Raw genomic sequence first — 21752 nt, 5'->3', positions numbered from 1 at the left:
TCTCAAGCAAGGGAGAGACCTACCGTGGTGGCAATGCTTTACAAGCAGAGTCCACACTCACTGGTGCATTAGTAGCGGACCAGAACGCAACGTCATGTAACTGCTTGACAGTCTGTGAACTGTCAACAACTGAACTGTCAACCACAACAGGTGCGTGAGGACGCACAGCGTCCACTCGAGACTGCTTTGACTGCCTAGACTGAGCAGTCAAAACAACTCTAGAATGCGGAGGTTGACGCACAGCGTCAAAACAAGTCAACTCCGATTGTTAGTGAACGTCTTGAACGTCAACAGGAGCATCAGCAAGTGGCCTAACGTCCAAATGCGGCTGAAAAACCACACGAGACCGCATCGAGTGTGGTTCTAAACAACCTGACTGACGTGACTTAGCTACGCCAACGTCAACAGTAAGCACAAAGGAACGTTAGGTTGGCTGAAAGCCAGGATATCGATGAGATAAACGGCTAGACTCAACGGACTAATCGGCAGAATAGTCTTCCATAAGGGAGGCAAGCATATTCTGCATGTCTTGCCATACAACCCATTAAGGATCAACGGAAATGGTTGTGGTAAGAGATGAGGGTAACGTCTGTGACCGCAACACTTTGCCAACAAAAAAGACTCTCTGAGTCTGTGTTACGCTTTTGTTAGGCGGCGAGCAGTTATCCGATGACTGCATAGGGTCAGAGCTGTCCTAATGGCTGTAACCAGGACGCTGGACCTGTCCTGAAAGGACTGACTTTCGCTTAAGGGCTTCGAAACCTTGTGACAGGTTTCTTATGCGAAAAGCCTTCGGATGACGAGGAGAAACAACGTCTCTCTCGTCTTATGGTAGGGGAGATCTTGGTAAGATACACCCGATACCATAGAGGGAAACGTCTGTTCGTTGATCAAGGCCTCTCGAACCCATAAGTCGTTTGACATTACTTCTCCCCTGGGCTTGGGAGCATGCAAGAGGTCCCGGACTAGGTGAACGACAGGCACGAACAGACGAACCCTCGGACGCAACACTGTAACACTTTGCGCATATCACTTTATCACTTCGATTTTCTGTTTTGCACTTATTTCACTGAAATCGAAACTTTTACTGATTTCTACCTGAAACACGCAATTCTACCCTTCATTAAAAGGCAGTAATTGCGAAATCAGTCGTATAATGCAAGCTCATTAATACCAGCAAAAAAACAGAAAACATATTTTAAGATAAAAAAATCAGTGGCTGGGAAAGAGACTAAACACTAGTTCATATAAACTACATTTTCAATCTCTCACCGCACATAGCCTGGGGACGAGAATAAAAAACTAAAAACGTTTTATCCTTCCTCCCCGTACAGAAACTAGGGACGAGAGTAACTCGAGAACAACGTTACCCGCTTGAACGGAACGTTTTCTCTCCTCTCTCTCCCTCCGTCTCTATCTCTCTCTCTCTTTCTCTCTTGATTTCGCACCTAAGAGAAGAGCCCAATTATATCTCGTCAAAAAAAAAAAACATGTTATTTGACTAAAGGAAAAAACTGAAAGGTTTTTCAAATAAAAAGTTCCTTTAAAATAGAATTTAAAACATTTAAGCTAAGAAAGAATGAACAAAACGTCAGAATCGATTTACTCTTACTGCAAAGTGAAACCGTGATACACTCTCTCTCTATCGTAACGATAGAGCGCATGTTGAACGTCCTGAACGTCAACAACTGCGTAGCATAAATAAACTAAACGTTAGTTCATCTTTGAAAACAGTACGAAGACTATCAAAGAAAATCTTTCATAAAATATTACATTTAAAAAGTTTTAAATCCTTAGCTCTTTAAAAGCTATTTACGATATAAAGGGCTCAACGTTGATTAACTTCGGTTTCCAAGTTAGGACCGCCTACTCTCAGGAAAGGTCGCATATAAACAAAACATTAAAATTTATTTTTATTTTTTTATAATAAATGGAAAGTTAATCGAAGAGGCCTAATAAAGGCGGAGAGATATAAAATATATAGAGGAAAATCTATAAATAATTTATAACGTGATAAGATAATTACTAAAAGCCTAAACACACTTCCGTCTAAGGGAAGGGTCGGCCATTTAAAAGTGAAAGAAAGTCCATACTCTCTTTGTCACCATAATTAAATCTATCCAAAACGAGTTCAAGATTTAAGATGAAGATAAAACACCTGCATTGCGAAAGCTCAAAACCAGAATATAGTACTTCACCAATATGATGTGAAAAACTCCAGTTTAGCAACAGCGAGTAAAGTACGTCTTGTCGACACGTCGACAGAGAGAAAATTGAGTCTTTGTTTACATAAGAGCTGGGTATCTGGTCGACAGATGGCGCTGTTGGGCACACCCGCAACCTGTGTAGCGATCGCTGGCGAGTTTTTCCGTAGAGTTTGTCTGTCGAGCAACAGAGTTGCAGCTATATATTCACCGGCTAAGTTAAATATTTAAAAAAATATTTTTTTGCAGGGACGTACTAGTACGTCCATGGGGGTAAAGGGATGAGTTTTGTGAAACATACCAGTACGTCCATTGGGGGTAAAAGGGTCAAGTGTAGTAATAGCAAAATACCTAAAGGTCACTTTAGTACAGTATTAGCATTACTGCCCCTAAAGGAGAGTTTTTTCAGAAAGTTTAATTTAATATATTTTGTTCACAATAGCTATGCATATGACTACTGTACTATTGTTGATCTTATTATATCAAAATTTGAGATTGTTCCTACAACATGTAACTTGAGTTTTGATGTAAGTCGGAACACATTTAAATACATACTGTACTGTACGTAAGCACAGAATTCACTTATCTATTCTTATGTATTAGTAAAGTCATAATGTAGGACATAACACTCCGATGCGTCCGAGAAGAGAACGTGGTTGGGAGTCTGAACAGCCAGGGGAAGACCCTCTCTTAGGTTGATATTGTCCTTCCACCAAGTCAGACAAGACTTTATCTTTTCGGAAACCGGGATCGAGACCGCTTCTAGCGTCTTGTCCTTTTTCCAGTGAAAAGCTAGATGGTATGAAGAGGACGGAGGTGTAGTCTTCCTAGTGACACAAATTGTTCCACGGATGACAGCGTCCCTACCAGACTCATCCACAGCCTGACTGAGCAGCGTTCCTTCTTCAGCATCTTCTGGATGGATAGCAGGGCTTGATCTATTCTGGGGGCTGATCGTCTTGTTGTTCAGCAACATCCTCATCAGAGGGTTCCTCATCCGAAAACTGATGAGGAAACGGCAACGGAGTGGGCAACGTCTGGCTCGCTGAGTCCGGTCGCACTGGTGCATGCGTGACGGAGCCGGACGCAACATCATGGAACTGCTGCACAGTCTGTGAACTGTCAACAACCATGGGTGTGCGAGGAAGCACAGCGTCAACCCGAGACTGTCTAGACCGTCTGGGTTGTGCAGTCAACACCCTACCGGGTTGCTGAGGTTGACGCACTGCGTCAAAACAAGTCACCTCTGCTGGTTGTTGAACGTCCTGAACGTCAACAACCACCTCCGAGCGTCGCTTAACGACAACGTGCGGCTGGCATCCCACACTGGGTCGCATCGGTGGAGGAACCACCTCAACTGGCAGACGCGAGTAGGTTACCTCAGCGTCAACAGGGCGCACAACCGACCGGTTGGAAGGTTGTTGGCCAGAAGGTTCGGTAGCAACCTTCTCCGCATTAAAGTCCTCTATCAAGGACGCAAGCTTGGACTGCATGTCTTGCAGCAAAGCCCATTTAGAGTCTACGGGAGCAGGTGCGGCAACAGACGGGGTTAGCGACTGAGGCGGTACCGCTTTCCATCCCTGAAAGCCTTGTTTATGCATGACATAATTGTACAGCAAAACTTCAAAGGCTCGAAAACAGCTGTGAAGTTGACCTGTAAAAAACTTGGAGCGTCTCCTGGCCAGGCGCCAGGGAGAGTCTACGAGATTTGAGAAGTCTATCTGGGCAGAGGCATGAACTCCCAAGCCGAGAACTTCTCTTGTGTCATATCAGACTCTCGCTCTATAAGCCAGTTTAAAAGAAGGGAAAGCAAAGGCTGTATCCCCCAAACTCCTCCTGGTGAAAAACCAGTCGCCTAGCCAACGTAAAGCTCTCTAGGAGAGCGAGAGAGCACTAGCTTAAAAACAACGGCTTCGAAGTAGCTAGGCCTAGTGTAAGCTCTGACGTTTAGGCGAACGAGGAGCAGCAGTTACAAAAAGATCCGGACAAAGATCCTTAAAAAAAAATCATCTTGATTTAATTAAAGTCCATAGGGGGCTAAGCAGCTTTAGGCTCCTCTCCATCTGACAGAGTCCTCAAGGGAATATCAGTAGGAGGGGGAACAGCAACTTCCTCATCTACAGGAACCTTGTCCGATAAAAGCTGAGTCTCAAGCAAGGGAGAGACCTACCGTGGTGGCAATGCTTTACAAGCAGAGTCCACACTCACTGGTGCATTAGTAGCGGACCAGAACGCAACGTCATGTAACTGCTTGACAGTCTGTGAACTGTCAACAACTGAACTGTCAACCACAACAGGTGCGTGAGGACGCACAGCGTCCACTCGAGACTGCTTTGACTGCCTAGACTGAGCAGTCAAAACAACTCTAGAATGCGGAGGTTGACGCACAGCGTCAAAACAAGTCAACTCCGATTGTTAGTGAACGTCTTGAACGTCAACAGGAGCATCAGCAAGTGGCCTAACGTCCAAATGCGGCTGAAAAACCACACGAGACCGCATCGAGTGTGGTTCTAAACAACCTGACTGACGTGACTTAGCTACGCCAACGTCAACAGTAAGCACAAAGGAACGTTAGGTTGGCTGAAAGCCAGGATATCGATGAGATAAACGGCTAGACTCAACGGACTAATCGGCAGAATAGTCTTCCATAAGGGAGGCAAGCATATTCTGCATGTCTTGCCATACAACCCATTAAGGATCAACGGAAATGGTTGTGGTAAGAGACGAGGGTAACGTCTGTGACTGCAACACTTTGCCAACAAAAAAGACTCTCTGAGTCTGTGTTACGCTTTTGTTAGGCGGCGAGCAGTTATCCGATGACTGCATAGGGTCAGAGCTGTCCTAATGGCTGTAACCAGGACGCTGGACCTGTCCTGAAAGGACTGACTTTCGCTTAAGGGCTTCGAAACCTTGTGACAGGTTTCTTATGCGAAAAGCCTTCGGATGACGAGGAGAAACAACGTCTCTCTCGTCTTATGGTAGGGGAGATCTTGGTAAGATACACCCGATACCATAGAGGGAAACGTCTGTTCGTTGATCAAGGCCTCTCGAACCCATAAGTCGTTTGACATTACTTCTCCCCTGGGCTTGGGAGCATGCAAGAGGTCCCGGACTAGGTGAACGACAGGCACGAACAGACGAACCCTCGGACGCAACACTGTAACACTTTGCGCATATCACTTTATCACTTCGATTTTCTGTTTTGCACTTATTTCACTGAAATCGAAACTTTTACTGATTTCTACCTGAAACACGCAATTCTACCCTTCATTAAAAGGCAGTAATTGCGAAATCAGTCGTATAATGCAAGCTCATTAATACCAGCAAAAAAACAGAAAACATATTTTAAGATAAAAAAATCAGTGGCTGGGAAAGAGACTAAACACTAGTTCATATAAACTACGTTTTCAATCTCTCACCGCACATAGCCTGGGGACGAGAATAAAAAACTAAAAACGTTTTATCCTTCCTCCCCGTACAGAAACTAGGGACGAGAGTAACTCGAGAACAACGTTACCCGCTTGAACGGAACGTTTTCTCTCCTCTCTCTCCCTCCGTCTCTATCTCTCTCTCTCTTTCTCTCTTGATTTCGCACCTAAGAGAAGAGCCCAATTATATCTCGTCAAAAAAAAAAAAACATGTTATTTGACTAAAGGAAAAAACTGAAAGGTTTTTCAAATAAAAAGTTCCTTTAAAATAGAATTTAAAACATTTAAGCTAAGAAAGAATGAACAAAACGTCAGAATCGATTTACTCTTACTGCAAAGTGAAACCGTGATACACTCTCTCTCTATCGTAACGATAGAGCGCATGTTGAACGTCCTGAACGTCAACAACTGCGTAGCATAAATAAACTAAACGTTAGTTCATCTTTGAAAACAGTACGAAGACTATCAAAGAAAATCTTTCATAAAATATTACATTTAAAAAGTTTTAAATCCTTAGCTCTTTAAAAGCTATTTACGATATAAAGGGCTCAACGTTGATTAACTTCGGTTTCCAAGTTAGGACCGCCTACTCTCAGGAAAGGTCGCATATAAACAAAACATTAAAATTTATTTTTATTTGTTTATAATAAATGGAAAGTTAATCGAAGAGGCCTAATAAAGGCGGAGAGATATAAAATATATAGAGGAAAATCTATAAATAATTTATAACGTGATAAGATAATTACTAAAAGCCTAAACACACTTCCGTCTAAGGGAAGGGTCGGCCATTTAAAAGTGAAAGAAAGTCCATACTCTCTTTGTCACCATAATTAAATCTATCCAAAACGAGTTCAAGATTTAAGATGAAGATAAAACACCTGCATTGCGAAAGCTCAAAACCAGAATATAGTACTTCACCAATATGATGTGAAAAACTCCAGTTTAGCAACAGCGAGTAAAGTACGTCTTGTCGACACGTCGACAGAGAGAAAATTGAGTCTTTGTTTACATAAGAGCTGGGTATCTGGTCGACAGATGGCGCTGTTGGGCACACCCGCAACCTGTGTAGCGATCGCTGGCGATTTTTCCGTAGAGTTTGTCTGTCGAGCAACAGAGTTGCAGCTATATATTCACCGGCTAAGTTAAATATTTAAAAAAACATTTTTTTGCAGGGACGTACTAGTACGTCCATGGGGGTAAAGGGATGAGTTTTGTGAAACATACCAGTACGTCCATTGGGGGTAAAAGGGTCAAGTGTAGTAATAGCAAAATACCTAAAGGTCACTTTAGTACAGTATTAGCATTACTGCCCCTAAAGGAGAGTTTTTTCAGAAAGTTTAATTTAATATATTTTGTTCACAATAGCTATGCATATGACTACTGTACTATTGTTGATCTTATTATATCAAAATTTGAGATTGTTCCTACAACTTGTAACTTGAGTTTTGATGTAAGTCGGAACACATTTAAATACATACTGTACTGTACGTAAGCACAGAATTCACTTATCTATTCTTATGTATTAGTAAAGTCATAATGTAGGACATAACACTCTATGATATGGAAACATAAATAGGACTATAAAAACATATAAGGGACGTGATTATAGAATGATGATATGAAACAATAACACAAAAATGAAACTGTCTTTATGGGGGCCATGTGTTATATCCATGAAATGCAAGTTGAAACCATTGAAATCCGGGTATTTGCTAGAGTGGTAGGGTAAAACCAATATTAAAAATTACATCTCTATTGTATGTAGTGTTTAGCTTAAAGATTTTACTGAGACCTGGTCAGTTGAGACTGACTATTACACTGCTTTGCAGCCAAGAAAAAGAATGCTTTTGGAGTGATCTACGCTTGGAATTTTTGAGCTGGTATTGTATTTGGATTCGTGATGTATCTTCAAGAACTGCTATATCTATTGATGCTTAAAAATAAGAATATTAAAGATTGTAGTTGCCAAGATGCTGATTATTCTATTTCTCCAGTATGATCGGAGGTCTGTCCATCAAGTATTGCTCAGAACTCTTCAATTCAGTTTGTACAGAGAGATCAGAGGCCTCATTTTTCCACCACTGGCAAAGGGGCCTGGATTTGAATCCATCCTTTACAGTTTAAACTCATATTGTCTGTAGAAGGTCGGAGTTGCCATGCTCATGGCCTCATCTTTGGGCCAGACTAATAATATGACTATAGAATTTTACACTCTCAAAGTCTATTTAAGGGAAAGTAAGTCTAGTGATGCAGCTGCTGTTATTGCACCAGTTTTCAATCCTTGTTCCTTCCTGTGTCCTCTGATATTGTAGGCCAGGCAAAATTACACTATCGCCCACTATCACCGTCTTATTTGGACAGTGGAGGACCACTCCTGCTCCTGATCCTTTTCATGGTTCCTCAAATCCACGAAGGGAAGGGCTAACATAACCGCTAACATAACCTGATGGCTCCTTCCTTGCCTCCGCGTGTTTATAGAGGGAGCGCATCCCCAGGCCTGAGCGTGATCAGTTCCTGTTGTGTGGTGCTCCCTAGCACTGAGCAGTACTGATCACATGCCTTCATTCCATGGAGGAAAGTGTACTTTGAACAGCTTCTGTATCTAGTCGAAGTGGTGGTGTGAGACAACATTCAGTAGACAGGGCTCAGGATTGCTTGTTCTTCTCTCAATACCATCTCTCTTCTCTGGATCAGCAAAGAAGTAGGAGAGTTTCAGACTCTTCATCATACAAACTGAGGGATGGAGGTTCTGTCCTCTTTGTTGTTCGTCTCACAGACTGCATGACGAAGACTTGGTACCAGTTGGTTTAAGTTGTCATAAAGAGGTGTTGTGTCTTGCAAGGTTGTGCAGTTCTTGATACCTTGCTCACGAGTGTTGCTACCTTTCTCATTAGCTCAAGCAAGAGACAAGAAGGAAGTGTCCAAAGTAAAAAATCTATTTCAGGAGTTAAGATTAATTTGAATGGAAGAATGTAGGAATACTATACAGTACTAGTTTACATTTATGTAACTGCCAGATTATTTCGTAATAATATTGGCAACTCTTTTTGAAATTGAATTAAATCATCCTGTTCTGATTCACAATACCAATAATATAATATTATTAATGCTTTTTTTTCAGTAGTTTTAGATTATTGGTATTCCAGTGTACCACTTTTCCTCTACTTAGTGAATCATAGAACAGTCTATTAAATTGTTGATCATTATTCACCATATTTCAGAAAAAATATTTATACTTCTTTTTTTTACAGGTATCTCTACACCATTTTGTGTGACAATGCCATTCAGACTAGCAAAACACGAGTCCTTGTAGCATGCAACAAACAAGACCTTTCACTTGCCAGATCTGCTCAGCTTATACAAAAAACCTTGGAAAAGGAAATGTGAGTTATTGATTGTGTTGAAATTTTAGGAAGTAATGTTCACGTTTTCATTTTGCAGGGTTAAGCGTAAACTCTGTTCTCTCCACTGTCATGTCTTGTGTAATTTCTGCCTTTATTCTGATTTTTACTAGTACATTTTTCTTTGCTTTTCTGGAGCCATACTGGTCTTGATAATTGCATTTCTATAGGTACTACGTACCTTACTAGCTGCTCTACACCCATTGTCATTATATGCCCAAACTCTAAATCTTTGAGATCTGATCTGTCTATTTTCTGCTATTCACACTTCCTTCCAACCTCTTCAATATTAGTATAGTCACTCCTGAACATTTTCTGGTGTTAGTCATATAAGTAAAATAATTTGGATATCCTTGCTTTGACAGAAATGACTTAAAAGCATTGGTATTCACAGTTATATAATGGTAGATACAGGACATCACCTAAACTTAAGATAGAAAAGCCATAGTCACACAAGGGCTTAGAGAGTTTTGGGTTTGGTTATGAATGGGATACTCCCATTTACTGTCACATACTTGTAGATATGAATAGCTAATAAATATTTGGACACATTCAAATTCTTCCTCTTAACGATGTAGGCTACAACAACCTTTTCACACTTAGCACAAATCAGTCCAGAGGTAACGGATACAAACTGGAATTGAAAAGATACAACACCACTCAATGTGGTAATTTCTTTACAGACAAAATAGCAAATACATGGAACAGACTTCCAGCAGATGTAGTGAACAATGACACGGTTAACGAATTCAAGAATAAGTGAGACAAGATCATAAAAACTCTCTAAACGATTAAACTAATTCGCTCTACCCAAGAGCAAATGGAGTCTCGACAGATGGACTAAAGAGTCTTTGAGATATCCAAAATCCTTGTAACAACCAACAACAAAGAAGTCAGTCTCAAAGTAGAATTGGAAGCTAACAAATCAGGCCAGATGTTAGTATACAAAGCACTATTATTTATTTGAAACTTGAGAAGCCAAATACAGTATGTGGCTCAGCATTGCACATAACATCAAGAAGATTAGATTCAATTCATAATGAAAGAATCTGAGTATGCACTGGATTATTCAAGTTCTTACCAATGTACCGCACATGTTTCATACGCTCAAACAATCTAAATTATGCGGTGGCAGACTTTAACAGGTTCTATTATCAGTGTGGAAGAGAGCAAGAAATAAAAAAGCATTAGTATTACATTGTATAAGCGTGTATGAAACACGTGTGGTAAGCGGTACGCCAAATAAATCTATATACAGCAAGGTGAGAGTGGCGAACTTTCTCTGGTAAATGACTCGCTGGCTAAAGAACAACCCTTTTGGTATAAATAATCATCTACCACCATCCCCAATTAAAGCTTGCAGACTTTTTGAAACAATAAAATAAACATAAGTCTTCACTCTGCACAAGGATTTCTCTTTCATATTATGCATAAAGTACATATGAATCCAAAAATGTATACACACCCCAGAATATCCTAGTGAACAAGGTGTAAAGGTCCATTTTACGAAGTTATAGAGGATGAATTCAAATCTATATCAGGTGTAAGATTTGCTGCTGTTTCTTAATGAAACAAGCTAGTTTTCTTTACACAATGCTTCTTTTTTTTTTTTTGGAAAAATTTTTTGCAGCTTCCGAAAATGTTATTTTTATTAATAAAATAAATTTTTGAATATACTTACCCGATAATCATGTAGCTGTCAACTCCGTTGCCCGACAGAATTCTATGGAGGGATACGCCAGCTATCACAATACTAGAAGGGGGTGTACTTACCAGCGCCACCTGTGGCCAGGTACTCAATCATTTGTTGTTGACACCTCCTCAATTATTCCTCGGTCCACTGGTTCTCTCTGGGGAGGAAAGGGAGGGTCGATTAAATCATGATTATCGGGTAAGTATATTCAAAAATTTATTTTATTAATAAAAATAACATTTTTCAATATTAAACTTACCCGATAATCATGTAGCTGATTCACACCCAGGGAGGTGGGTGAAAACCAGTGTACATGATTAAAGGATAGCTAAGTATCCCAAATTTCATATAACAGTTATCTCAAATAACAATGAAATAATAAGTACCTGGTAAGGAAGTCGAATAGAACCGTTACTCTGCCTTTTATTTAAAGTTCGTCTTCCTTACTGAGCGCAGCGTTCCTCTTGGAGGCTGAATCAACCCAAAGGTGCCAAAGTACAAGGGGTTGCAACCCTACTAAAGGACCTCTACCAAACCTTTAACCCAGGCGCTTCTCAAGAATGAATAGACCACCCGCCAAATCCAAGGATGCGGAAGGCTTCTTAGCCTACCGTAACAACCATAAAAACAACAATAAAAGTATTCAAGAGAAAGGTTAAAAAGGTTATGGGATTATGGGAATGTAGTGGCAGAGCCCTCACCTACTACTGCACTCGCTGCTACGAATGGTCCCAGGGTGTAGCAGTTCTCGTAAAGAGACTGGACATCTTTCAGATAAAATGATGCAAACACTGACTTGCTCCTCCAATAGGTTGCATCCATAATGCTCTGCAGAGAACGGTTTTTATTAAAGGCCAACGAAGTAGCTACAGCTCTTACTTCGTGGGTCCTTACCTTCAGCAATGCAAGGTCTTCCTCCTTTAAGTGAGAATGTGCTTCTCTGATCAGAAGCCTTATATAGTACGAAAGCCCATTCTTGGACATGGGTCTCGAGGGTTTCTTGATGGCACACCATAAGGCTTCTGACTGTCCTCGAATAGGTTTAGACCTCTTCAGATAATATTTGAGAGCTCTGACAGGGCAAAGAACTCTCTCTAGTTCGTTACCTACCATGTTGGAGAGGCTAGGTATTTCGAACGATCTAGGCCAAGGACGTGAAGGAAGCTCGTTCTTTGCTAGGAATCCAAGCTGAAAAGAACATGTAGCTGATTCGGTTGTGAAACCAATGTTCTTGCTGAAGGCATGAACCTCACTGACTCTCTTAGCTGTTGCAAGGCAAACGAGAAAAGCAGTCTTGAGGGTAAGATCCTTGAAGGAAGCTGACTGGAGAGGTTCGAACCTAGATGTCATAAGGAACCTTAAGACTACGTCCAGATTCCAGCCTGGAGTGGAAAGACGACGTTCTTTAGACGTCTCAAAAGACTTGAGAATGTCTTGAAGGTCCTTGTTGGAAGACAGGTCCAAACCCCTGTGGCGGAGGACTGAGGCCAACATGCTCCTATACCCTTTAATCGTAGATGTTGAAAGGGATCTCTCATTCCTAAGATGAAGAAGGAAGTCAGCTATTTGGATCACAGAGGTATTGGTAGAGGATATTGAATTGGCTCTACACCAGCTTCGGAAGACCTCCCACTTAGACTGGTAGACTCTACGAGTGGAAATTCTTCTAGCTCTGGCAATCGCACTGGCTGCCTCCTTCGAAAAGCCTCTAGCTCTAGCGAATCTTTCGACAGTCTGAAGGCAGTCAGTCGAAGAGCGTGGAGGTTTGGGTGCAACCTGTCTACGTGTGGTTGACGTAGAAGGTCCACTCTTAGAGGTAGAGTCCTGGGGAAGTCGACTAGCCATTGACGTACCTCTGTGTACCATTCTCTTGCAGGCCAAAGGGGAGCAACCAGCGTCAGCCGTGTCCCTTCGTGCGAGACGAATTTCTGCAGAACTTTGTTTATAATCTTGAACGGAGGGAATGCGTACAGGTCGAGATGGGACCAGTTCAGAAGAAAAGCATCTACATGAACCGTTGCAGGGTCTGGAACAGGGGAACAATAAAGCGGAAGTCTCTTGGTGATGGAGGTGGCAAACAGGTCTATGGTAGGTTGACCCCACAACGTCCAAAGTCTGTTGCACACACTCTTGTGGAGGGTCCATTCCGTGGGAATGACCTGATTCCTTCTGCTGAGGCGATCCGCTGAAACATTCATATCGCCCTGGATGAACCTCGTGACCAGTGTGAGGTTTAGACCTCTTGACCAAATGAGGAGGTCCCTTGCGATCTCGTAAAGGCTCCTCGAATGGGTCCCTCCTTGCTTGGAGATGTAAGCCAAGGCTGTGGTGTTGTCTGAATTCACCTCCACCACTTTGCCTAGCAGGAGGGACTTGAAGTTCAACAGGGCAAGATGGACTGCTAACAGTTCCTTGCAGTTGATGTGGAGTAATCCTTGTTCCTTGTTCCATACTCCTGAGCATTCCCGTCCGTCCAAGGTTGCACCCCAGCCCGAGTCCGATGCATCCGAGAAGAGATGAAGATGGGGGGTCTGGATGGCCAATGATAGACCCTCCTTGAGAAGAAGATTGTGCTTCCACCACCGGAGAGTGGTCTTCATCTCTTGGTTGATAGGGATAGAGACTGCTTCTAGAGTCGAGCCCTTGTCCCAATGAGCTGCAAGATGGAATTGAAGAGGGCGGAGGTGGAGTCTCCCTAGCTCGACAAACAGGGCCAGAGATGAGAGGGTCCCTGTGAGACTCATCCACTGTCTCACTGAGCAATTGCTCCTCTTCAGCATGCTCATGATGCACTGTAGGGCTTGGTTTATCCTGGGGGCCGATGGAAAAGCCCGAAAATCCCGACTCTGAATCTCCATTCCCAGGTACACAATGGATTGGGAGGGAATGAGTTGAGATTTCTCTATATTGACTAATAGACCTAGGTCTCTGATTAGATCTAAAGTCCAAGAGAGGTTCTCCAGACAACGACGACTCGTGGAGGCTCTCAACAGCCAGTCGTCTAGGTAGAGGGAGGCTCTGATGTTCGATAAGTGCAGGAATTTCGCTACATTCCTCATCAGATGAGTAAAGACCATAGGAGCTGTGCTTAGGCCAAAACACAGGGCTTGGAACTGATAGACAACCTTTCCGAAAACGAATCTCAGGAAAGGTTGGGAGTCTGGATGAATGGGAACGTGAAAGTATGCATCTTTCAAGTCCAACGAAACCATCCAGTCCTCCTGTCTGACCGCTGCTAAGACCGACTTGGTCGTCTCCATTGTGAACGTCTGCTTGGTGACATACTCGTTGAGAGAGCTGACGTCCAGCACCGGTCTCCAACCTCCTGTCTTTTTGGCCACAAGAAAGAGACGGTTGTAGAAGCCCGGGGATTGATGGTCCCGGACTATAACCACTGCCTTCTTCTGCACAAGTAGCGACACCTCCTGTTGCAATGCTAGCCTCTTGTCCTCTTCTTTGTAGTTGGGAGAGAGGTTGATGGGCGATGTGGTCAGAGGCGGTTTGAGGCAGAATGGAATCCTGTAACCGTACCTCAGCCAACTGACAGACTGTGCGTCTGCACCTCTCTTCTCCCAGGCTTGCCAGAAGATCTTGAGCCTGGCTCCTACTGTTGTCTGGAGAATCTGAGAGTCAGTGCTTTCCCTTAGATGTCCTGGGTCCTTTCTTAGACTTGCCCCTGTGAGAGTCTGGACGGGAGCTTCCTCGGCTGGGGGCTCTACCACGAAAGGGCGGTATGAACCTAGTGGCCGGGGTATCAGCCACTGGAGAGCGATAAGTCTTGGGGACAGAGGTGGTAACCTTAGACTTACGAGCCGATGAGGCTACAAGATCGTGCGTGTCCTTCTGTATCAGGGCAGCCGACAAGTCCTTAACTAGCTCCTCGGGAAAGAGTAACTTTGAGAGTGGAGCAAAAAGGAGCTGTGACCGCTGGCACGGTGTAATGCTGGCTGAGAGGAAGGTACACAGTTGTTCCCTTTTCTTCAACACCCCTGATACAAATAACGACGCTAGCTCACCCGATCCATCCCTGATAGCCTTATCCATGCAGGACATAATTAACATGGCAGAGTCTTTGTCCGCAGGAGATGTTTTCTTGCTGAGGGCTCCCAGGCACCAGTCGAGAAAGTTGAACATTTCGAAAGCTCTGAACAACCCTTTCAGAAGATGATCCAGGTCTGAGAAGGTCCAACAAACCTTCGAGCGTCTCATCGCAGTCCTCCTAGGCGAGTCCACCAGACTTGAGAAGTCAGCCTGGGCAGAGGCAGGAACTCCCAAGCCTGGTGCTTCCCCTGTGGCATACCAAACGCAACCTTTCGATGCGAGCTTCGTTGGAGGGAACATGAAGGAAGTCTTGCCCAGGTGTTGTTTAGACTGAAGCCACTCCCCTAAGGTCCTTAAAGCCCTCTTGGAGGATCTAGCTAGGACAAGCTTAGTATAGCTCGACTTAGCTTGTTGCACGCCTAGCGAAAACTCAGATGGAGGAGAGCGGGGAACAGCAGAGACGAAGTGGTCAGGGTAAAGCTCCCTGAGTAGAGCCAAGACCTTTCTAAAATCAACAGACAATGGAGAAAGCTTAGACTCCTCCACGTCTGATGAGGGATCAAGATGTGCCTCCTCATCATCCGACACTTCATCAGCAGAAGGTAGCGAAGCAAAAGGACCAGAATGCTGAACCGCAGAGTCAGAACGGGTAGGAACAACAACAGAGGTTTCCTCAACTTGAGGGAAAACCTGAGGTTCAGACTGCATAGGCTGAACAACAGTCGGAGCAGAAGGCAGGTGCAAGGGTGAAGGAGGTTGACTCCTAGCAAGAGTTGCACCCAAGGATTGCACCAGCTGAGCGGAGGACGGAGGCGGAGTAGTCCGTTCCTGTTCCTGAGAGATGAGTGGAGCATGAGAAGGTTGAGGCTGCGCAGAACAAGGTAAAGTTCTAGCAAGCTGAGGCTCCTGAGGCGCAAGTGCATGGTGTAGATGAGCTTGCCTAGATGAGGGTTGAACTCGGTGCAGCGCTGGTTGAGCAGACAGACTCACGGAGGGGAGAGGTTGTTGTACCCCAACCGAGAGTTGCACCACTGGTGGAGCAGCAAGGGGAGGAGGAGGAAGAGTGTAACTCTCCTGATCCCAAAGCAAGGGTTGCCTTAAAGAAGGCTGAGGCTGAACAACACTGTGAACAGCAAACTCCGAAAGTGGTTCAACATCGTACGCCTGGCAGATGGTGCTGCGACCAGGCGGAGCAGGTGCAGGCTGGGCGAGCACAGGCGGAGCAGGTGCAGGCTGGGCGAGCACAGGTGCAGCGAGAACAGGTGGAGGGAGTGCAGGAGGTGCAACACTCTCAGCCCGACACTCACGCATCAAGTCCGAAAGCTGAACTTGCATGGACTGAAGCAGGGTCCACTTGGGGTCGGCAGAAACGATAACAGACTGAGGTAAAGTCACAGTCGGGGTCTGTATAGGCAGAACCTTACTCCTCTTGGGCGGAGTACAGTCGACCGATGACAGAGGCGAGTCGGAGCTGAGCCAATGACTGCAACCTGGCTGAGCACTCGCTGACTGAACTCTACGTTTAAGCGGTCTCGAGACCTGAGACCAACGTTTCTTCCCTGCATGAAGATCAGCGGACGAGAAGACGGGCTCAATCGTCTGCAGGTGGGAGTGACGGTCTAAGGAAGACACGCCCGCAACCACCGAGGATAATTCTGTGCGCCTAACAAGGCCTGTCGAACCCTTAAGCCCTTCGACATTGCTTCTCCCCTGGGCATGGGAGCTTGCAAGAGGTCCCGGACTGGGAGGACGACTGGCTCGCACAGAAAAATCCTCACGCACCACACTGGCACCACTAGCACTTGGCACTGCACAGACACTAGCACTCGTCACAGCACTGGCACTATTTCCACCCACTGCACTCTTGACCTTCAGTTCTTTAACCTCGGCCATCAGAGACTTATGGTCACTTACCACTGATTCTACTTTATCTCCTAAAGCCTGAATAGCACGCAAAACAGTTGACATATCAGGCGGAGGGCACACAGTAGGTTCGGGGGTAGCCACTACAGGGGTAGGAAAAGGTAGGGGATCATGAGGTGAGGAAAACATAGAAGAGTGAGAAGAACTTCTCCTAGCTCTAGTTCTCTCTAACTTGGATGAATATTTTAAAAGACGTACAAAATCCAATTCCGAAAGTCCGGCGCACTCCTCACACCGATTTTCTAATAGACAGGGCCTGTCCCTACAGTCAGAACAAGCGGTGTGAGGATCTACCGAGACCTTCGGAATACGCCTATTGCAAGACCTACATCGTCTATGGGAGGGAGCTTGCGAAACGTCAGACATCTTGTTTCAAAGAGTAAGTCAAAGGGTGATCCAAAAACAAGCAAAAATTCATTAACCGTTAATCAGAGTTTATATAAAAGCTAACTAGCTAATATAAAAAGGATTCCAGTATGCGACAGCCGTTAATCTAAGAGAATACTTCACCAAATATCCATGAATAAACTCGAAGACCATGAGCGTATCCCAGAACGTCTAGCCGGAAGCACGACAGAGGAATAATTGAGGAGGTGTCAACAACAAATGATTGAGTACCTGGCCACAGGTGGCGCTGGTAAGTACACCCCCTTCTAGTATTGTGATAGCTGGCGTATCCCTCCATAGAATTCTGTCGGGCAACGGAGTTGACAGCTACATGATTATCGGGTAAGTTTAATATTGAAAATTTTCAGTTTTCAGTAACTTGCAGTAAAAAAAAAGGGAGCCTGATAATTTCTGATCTTAGTAATGTTATTAAGAGTATGATGGGAAGATCATATTACAAATGACAAATTGATGGAAATATGTCCTCAGAAGCTAGAAAAAAGATGAATATCAGAAAAATTTAGATGGTTTGGATATGATGATGATAATTATTATTATTATTACTAGCTTAAGCTACAACCCTAGTTGGAAAAGTAGGATGTTACTAGTCCAATGACTCCCCCAACTGGGAAAATAGCCCAGTGAGGAAAGGAAATAAGGAAATAAATGTACCGTATATGAGAAGTTATGAGTAAAAAAATATCTCAAGATCGGCAACAGCCTATGTCAGATAGATCTGACATATAAACTATGAGAAGAGACTTACGTTAACCTGTTCAACACAAAAACATTCGCTGCAAGTTTGAATTTCTGAAGCTGAAGCGATTCAACTAGCAGGTTAGGAAAATCTTTCCACAATCTGGTCACAGATGGAATAAAACTTGAAAGTACTGTATAGTGTTAAGCATTATGATGTAGAAGGCAAGACTGTTAGATTTAAACTGGATATTAAGTACTGCATACAGGATGGTACAGTCTGGGGAGATCTGAATGCAAAAGATGTAAACTTATTAAATTATTTCATCATCATAACCTCCTCCTACGCTTATTGACGTAAAGGGCCATGGTTCGATTTAGCCAGTCTTCTCTATCTTGAGGTTTTAAATCAATATTTCTCTATTCGTCATTTCTTACTTCCCACTTCATAGTCCTCAGCCATGTAGGCCTGTGTCTTCCAACTGTTCTTGTGCCTTGTGGAGCCCAGTTGAAAGTTTGGTGAACTAATCCCTAGTGGAGTGCAAAGAGCATGACCAATCCATCTACCCCTCACCATGTTGAATTATTTATTGATGATATTTGAATATTTTATCTTTTTTTCATAAGAAAAGTGTTTATAACAACCTGTGTGCATTCTTTCACTTCATTTTCTTGTAGCTTTCTCTCTTTCTTTGTTGATGATACAATAGTAATTCTTTCTTCAATTTCCAGGAATTTGTTAAGAGTGACACAAGCCAACCAGCTGCAGTCCGTGGGGGAAGGTGGTAATAACAATAGATATCTTGGCCATATTGGGAAAGACTTTGAGTTCAGCCACCTTTCACCAATGAAAGTTGAATTTGTGGAGGTTACTACAAAGGGTGGTGAGAACTTGTATCCTTTGACTACGTGGCTACAGCAGTTGGCCTGATTTTAAGGAGGATGCGATGCGTAGGTACAAGAGACGCTATTAAGATCCCCAGCAAGATTTAAGAGCTTAACCCTTTTACCCCCAGACTCTTTGGAAATTTCCAACCCTTAACCCCCAAGGGGTATTTTTTTTCAAGCACATTTTGCAGTATATTTTTTTAAAATTGCTCTAACAGCCTTAATTTTTGTCATAGAGAGGTCAGGTTGGTCTCATTCTCTTGGAAAATGCCTGAATTTTCTCAAAAATTTATTAAAAATATGAAAAAAAAATTTTTATAGCATTTTTTTGCAAGGACGTACTGGTACGTCCATGGGGGTAAAGGGATGAGTTTTGTGAAACGTACCAGTACGTCCTTTGGGGGTAAAAGGGTTATGATCCCCAGCAAGATTTAAGAGCTTAATGGACTTTGGTGATGTTGCTTTGCAAGGTATAAGAGAATATTTTATATTACACTGTGTGTAAATGAAATGCCTTTCATTCTAAGTTTATGAGGTTATGTATGTAGGATATGTACTTAAACCAAAAGTCCATTGCTAGTTGTGTTAAAGTTTGTTCTTTCCATTTGCAAAGGTAAACTTGGAAGTTTTTTCAGATGCTTTTTTTCTGGCTATTGTGATTGAATTATGGATGATTTACTGGCTTGCAGGAAAATATATAATGTACCATATTCTCAATAAAATACTTACTTATAATTTTACTTTTGATGCTTTTTTGTTTTGATATGAAAACCATTCCTGTAAGCATCCAAGTATAGAAATACTCATAGAAAATGGTAGAAAGTTTATGATAAAGGAATCATAAATTTTCATAAAAATGCATTAGAATTTTTTTAAGATTTAAGTTTTCTAAGTTTTTTTTTTTTTTTGAGAAATGTATTAAATAGTGTAGTAATAGTTTAAAAAAAATAGACACTGGTTTCCGGGATTGACCTTGGCTAAATGTAAGAACAGCTGTACAGCACAGTATTTACATTTTGGTAATGAGATAGGTAAGAAATGCCTGTACCTCATTGCAAACCTCTTTCGATTTATTGATAGTGATTCTTTTTGATATACTGTTAAAATAGCGTACATGTAATTCTATTTCATTTCTTCATGTTGTTTATAGTTTACGCTTATGTCATCATGTATTGCTGTACAAATAATCTTTTTAAATGAATAGGAGTAATAAGTATTTAAGTTTAAATTCATAATTTTAGATTTAGTACCCTGCTATACTGTAAAGCCCTGTCCACACGATCGAGCATACCCCACGGGCAAGCAGTGATACCAGACCACAATAGTTAGTAAGAATGAGGGGTAATGACGTCAGAAGCAGGACAAACACAGATAGGGATCTGGCATCATACAGTGTTGCCAGATCCCTGCCTTTAGTTTTCCCACTTCTGATGTCATCAACCCTCATTTTCACTAACTATTGTCACCTGGTATCACTGTTTGCCCGTCGGGCATGCTCGATTGTGTGGACAGGGCTTAACCAGTGAATTGGTAGGTAATATGGTTAAATAATTTTTTTTTTTCAATGCTTTGGTGTTGAGACCTGAGACGCTTATATAAAATATGTTTTGGCATAATGTCAAGATTTATTGGCTCTTCATCAGATTTCTGAACTTACGCTTCAGTATATAGTTTTAGTGGGAAATGTGATTTGTGTTACTAGTAATCAGTGTAGGATGCAAATTTTATTTTAGTTAGTGGTAAAGGGTTTAACACATTTTCTGTGAGAAATTTTTGAGGGGTTGTGGTGATGCATTTTCAAAATTAAAATGCTAAATTTGAGTATTACTAAGAGCTGACAAGTAACTCCTACAGTACAATTATAAATTCATACAAAATTGTATGTGGCATTAGCCTAGTTATAATATGTACTGTGAAAAATGTGTACATTTGTCAAGAAAATAAAATTACTGTTCTGATAGAATTTCTTGAAATGCCTTTTATTTGCTCCTTAAGTTAGATTCTGCAACTAAATTTTAGATAGGATAAACTAGTAACAGTATCAGGGAGTTTTTCTTTGTTGATAACAAATACAGAGTATCTAAAATATAGGATTCAGAAATAAACCATACCATATCAATAAAGGGATTTTGACGAAGGAAAAATCTATTTCTGGGGAGAGACCTGTGGCGCCCGGTGACGATTTTATCAGAAAAGTGTATTAGAAGGACCCCTTTTCACCGGCCGCCACAGGTCGACCCAGAAAAGGGGTGTGTGTGGCACACTGTAACCAGTGCAATACTCAAGATAGTTGCTGAAATATTTAACCTAATTTTAACTTTTACTCTCAGTGTTTTATCGGGTCTTCAACTTTATTTCTTATTCTGAATATTTTCTTCAGTGTCTCTCGTCAAGCTGCCTAAATTCATAAATTAGTTTTGCTTCTGTGGCAATGTCTTTCCTTCCGTGCACGTGTCTTCAAGATGATTGCCTCAGTAATACTTCAAGCGTCACTGGTCGCCAGTCAGTGATCTCCCTTCCCATCTTGTTCCGGTTGAGCAAGAGGTATGAGAGGATCTTTACTGGTGACTGAATGACGAAAACCTCGTGAAGGAGTTTTACTCAATTCCCCACCTTCTGAGGTACTTCTGTTCTCGATCACATCCGAGGAGGGGTAGGGTAGGCACCTGAGGAATTAAGTTGCTTCGGTGTGTGGTTCCAAGTAGAAAAGGACCTGCATATCAGCCTACTGGAAATGTATGCAGCATTCTTAGCATGGCAACCTTTCCTACTCTGTAGTGATGGAACAAGTATTCTGCAAGGAAAGACTTTTATATTATAGTTTTTGTGAGCTGACAAAGGAGGTCAGCAATGCTGTAGAGTTGTGTGCATCATCCCAGGCAAGAGGAATGTTCTAACAGTCACAATTAGTTGCCAGAGTGGACCCTTCCTCACATAGTGGATAGGCTTCTTGCTCTCTGGGGATCAACGGCAGCCAACCAGTTTGCCACATGGTTAAACAGGAAACTCTCAGTGTTCTGTTTCCCCATTTCTGGAAAGTGTTCAAAGATACTATCTAACAAACATAGGATCACCTGGACACCTATGCCTA

General features: G+C 42.5%; 1 protein-coding gene across 1 annotated transcript in view; it reads left to right on the top strand.

Annotated features, from left to right (window-relative positions):
• The window catches only part of SrpRbeta (signal recognition particle receptor beta), a 37259-nt gene extending 16625 nt beyond the window's left edge, over positions 1 to 20634 (top strand). The window contains exons 4-5 of the mRNA XM_068382882.1: positions 8884 to 9015; positions 18506 to 20634. Of these exons, the coding sequence (XP_068238983.1) occupies positions 8884 to 9015; positions 18506 to 18704 (331 nt within the window). The 3' untranslated portion in view covers positions 18705 to 20634. The remainder of the gene's footprint in view (positions 1 to 8883; positions 9016 to 18505) is intronic.
• Positions 20635 to 21752: the final 1118 nt, after the last annotated feature.

The sequence above is a fragment of the Palaemon carinicauda genome, chromosome 11 (genome assembly GCF_036898095.1).
Source record: "Palaemon carinicauda isolate YSFRI2023 chromosome 11, ASM3689809v2, whole genome shotgun sequence".
Classification (NCBI taxonomy): Eukaryota; Metazoa; Arthropoda; class Malacostraca; order Decapoda; family Palaemonidae; genus Palaemon; species Palaemon carinicauda.
This window is presented reverse-complemented; position numbering and strand designations above follow the sequence as displayed.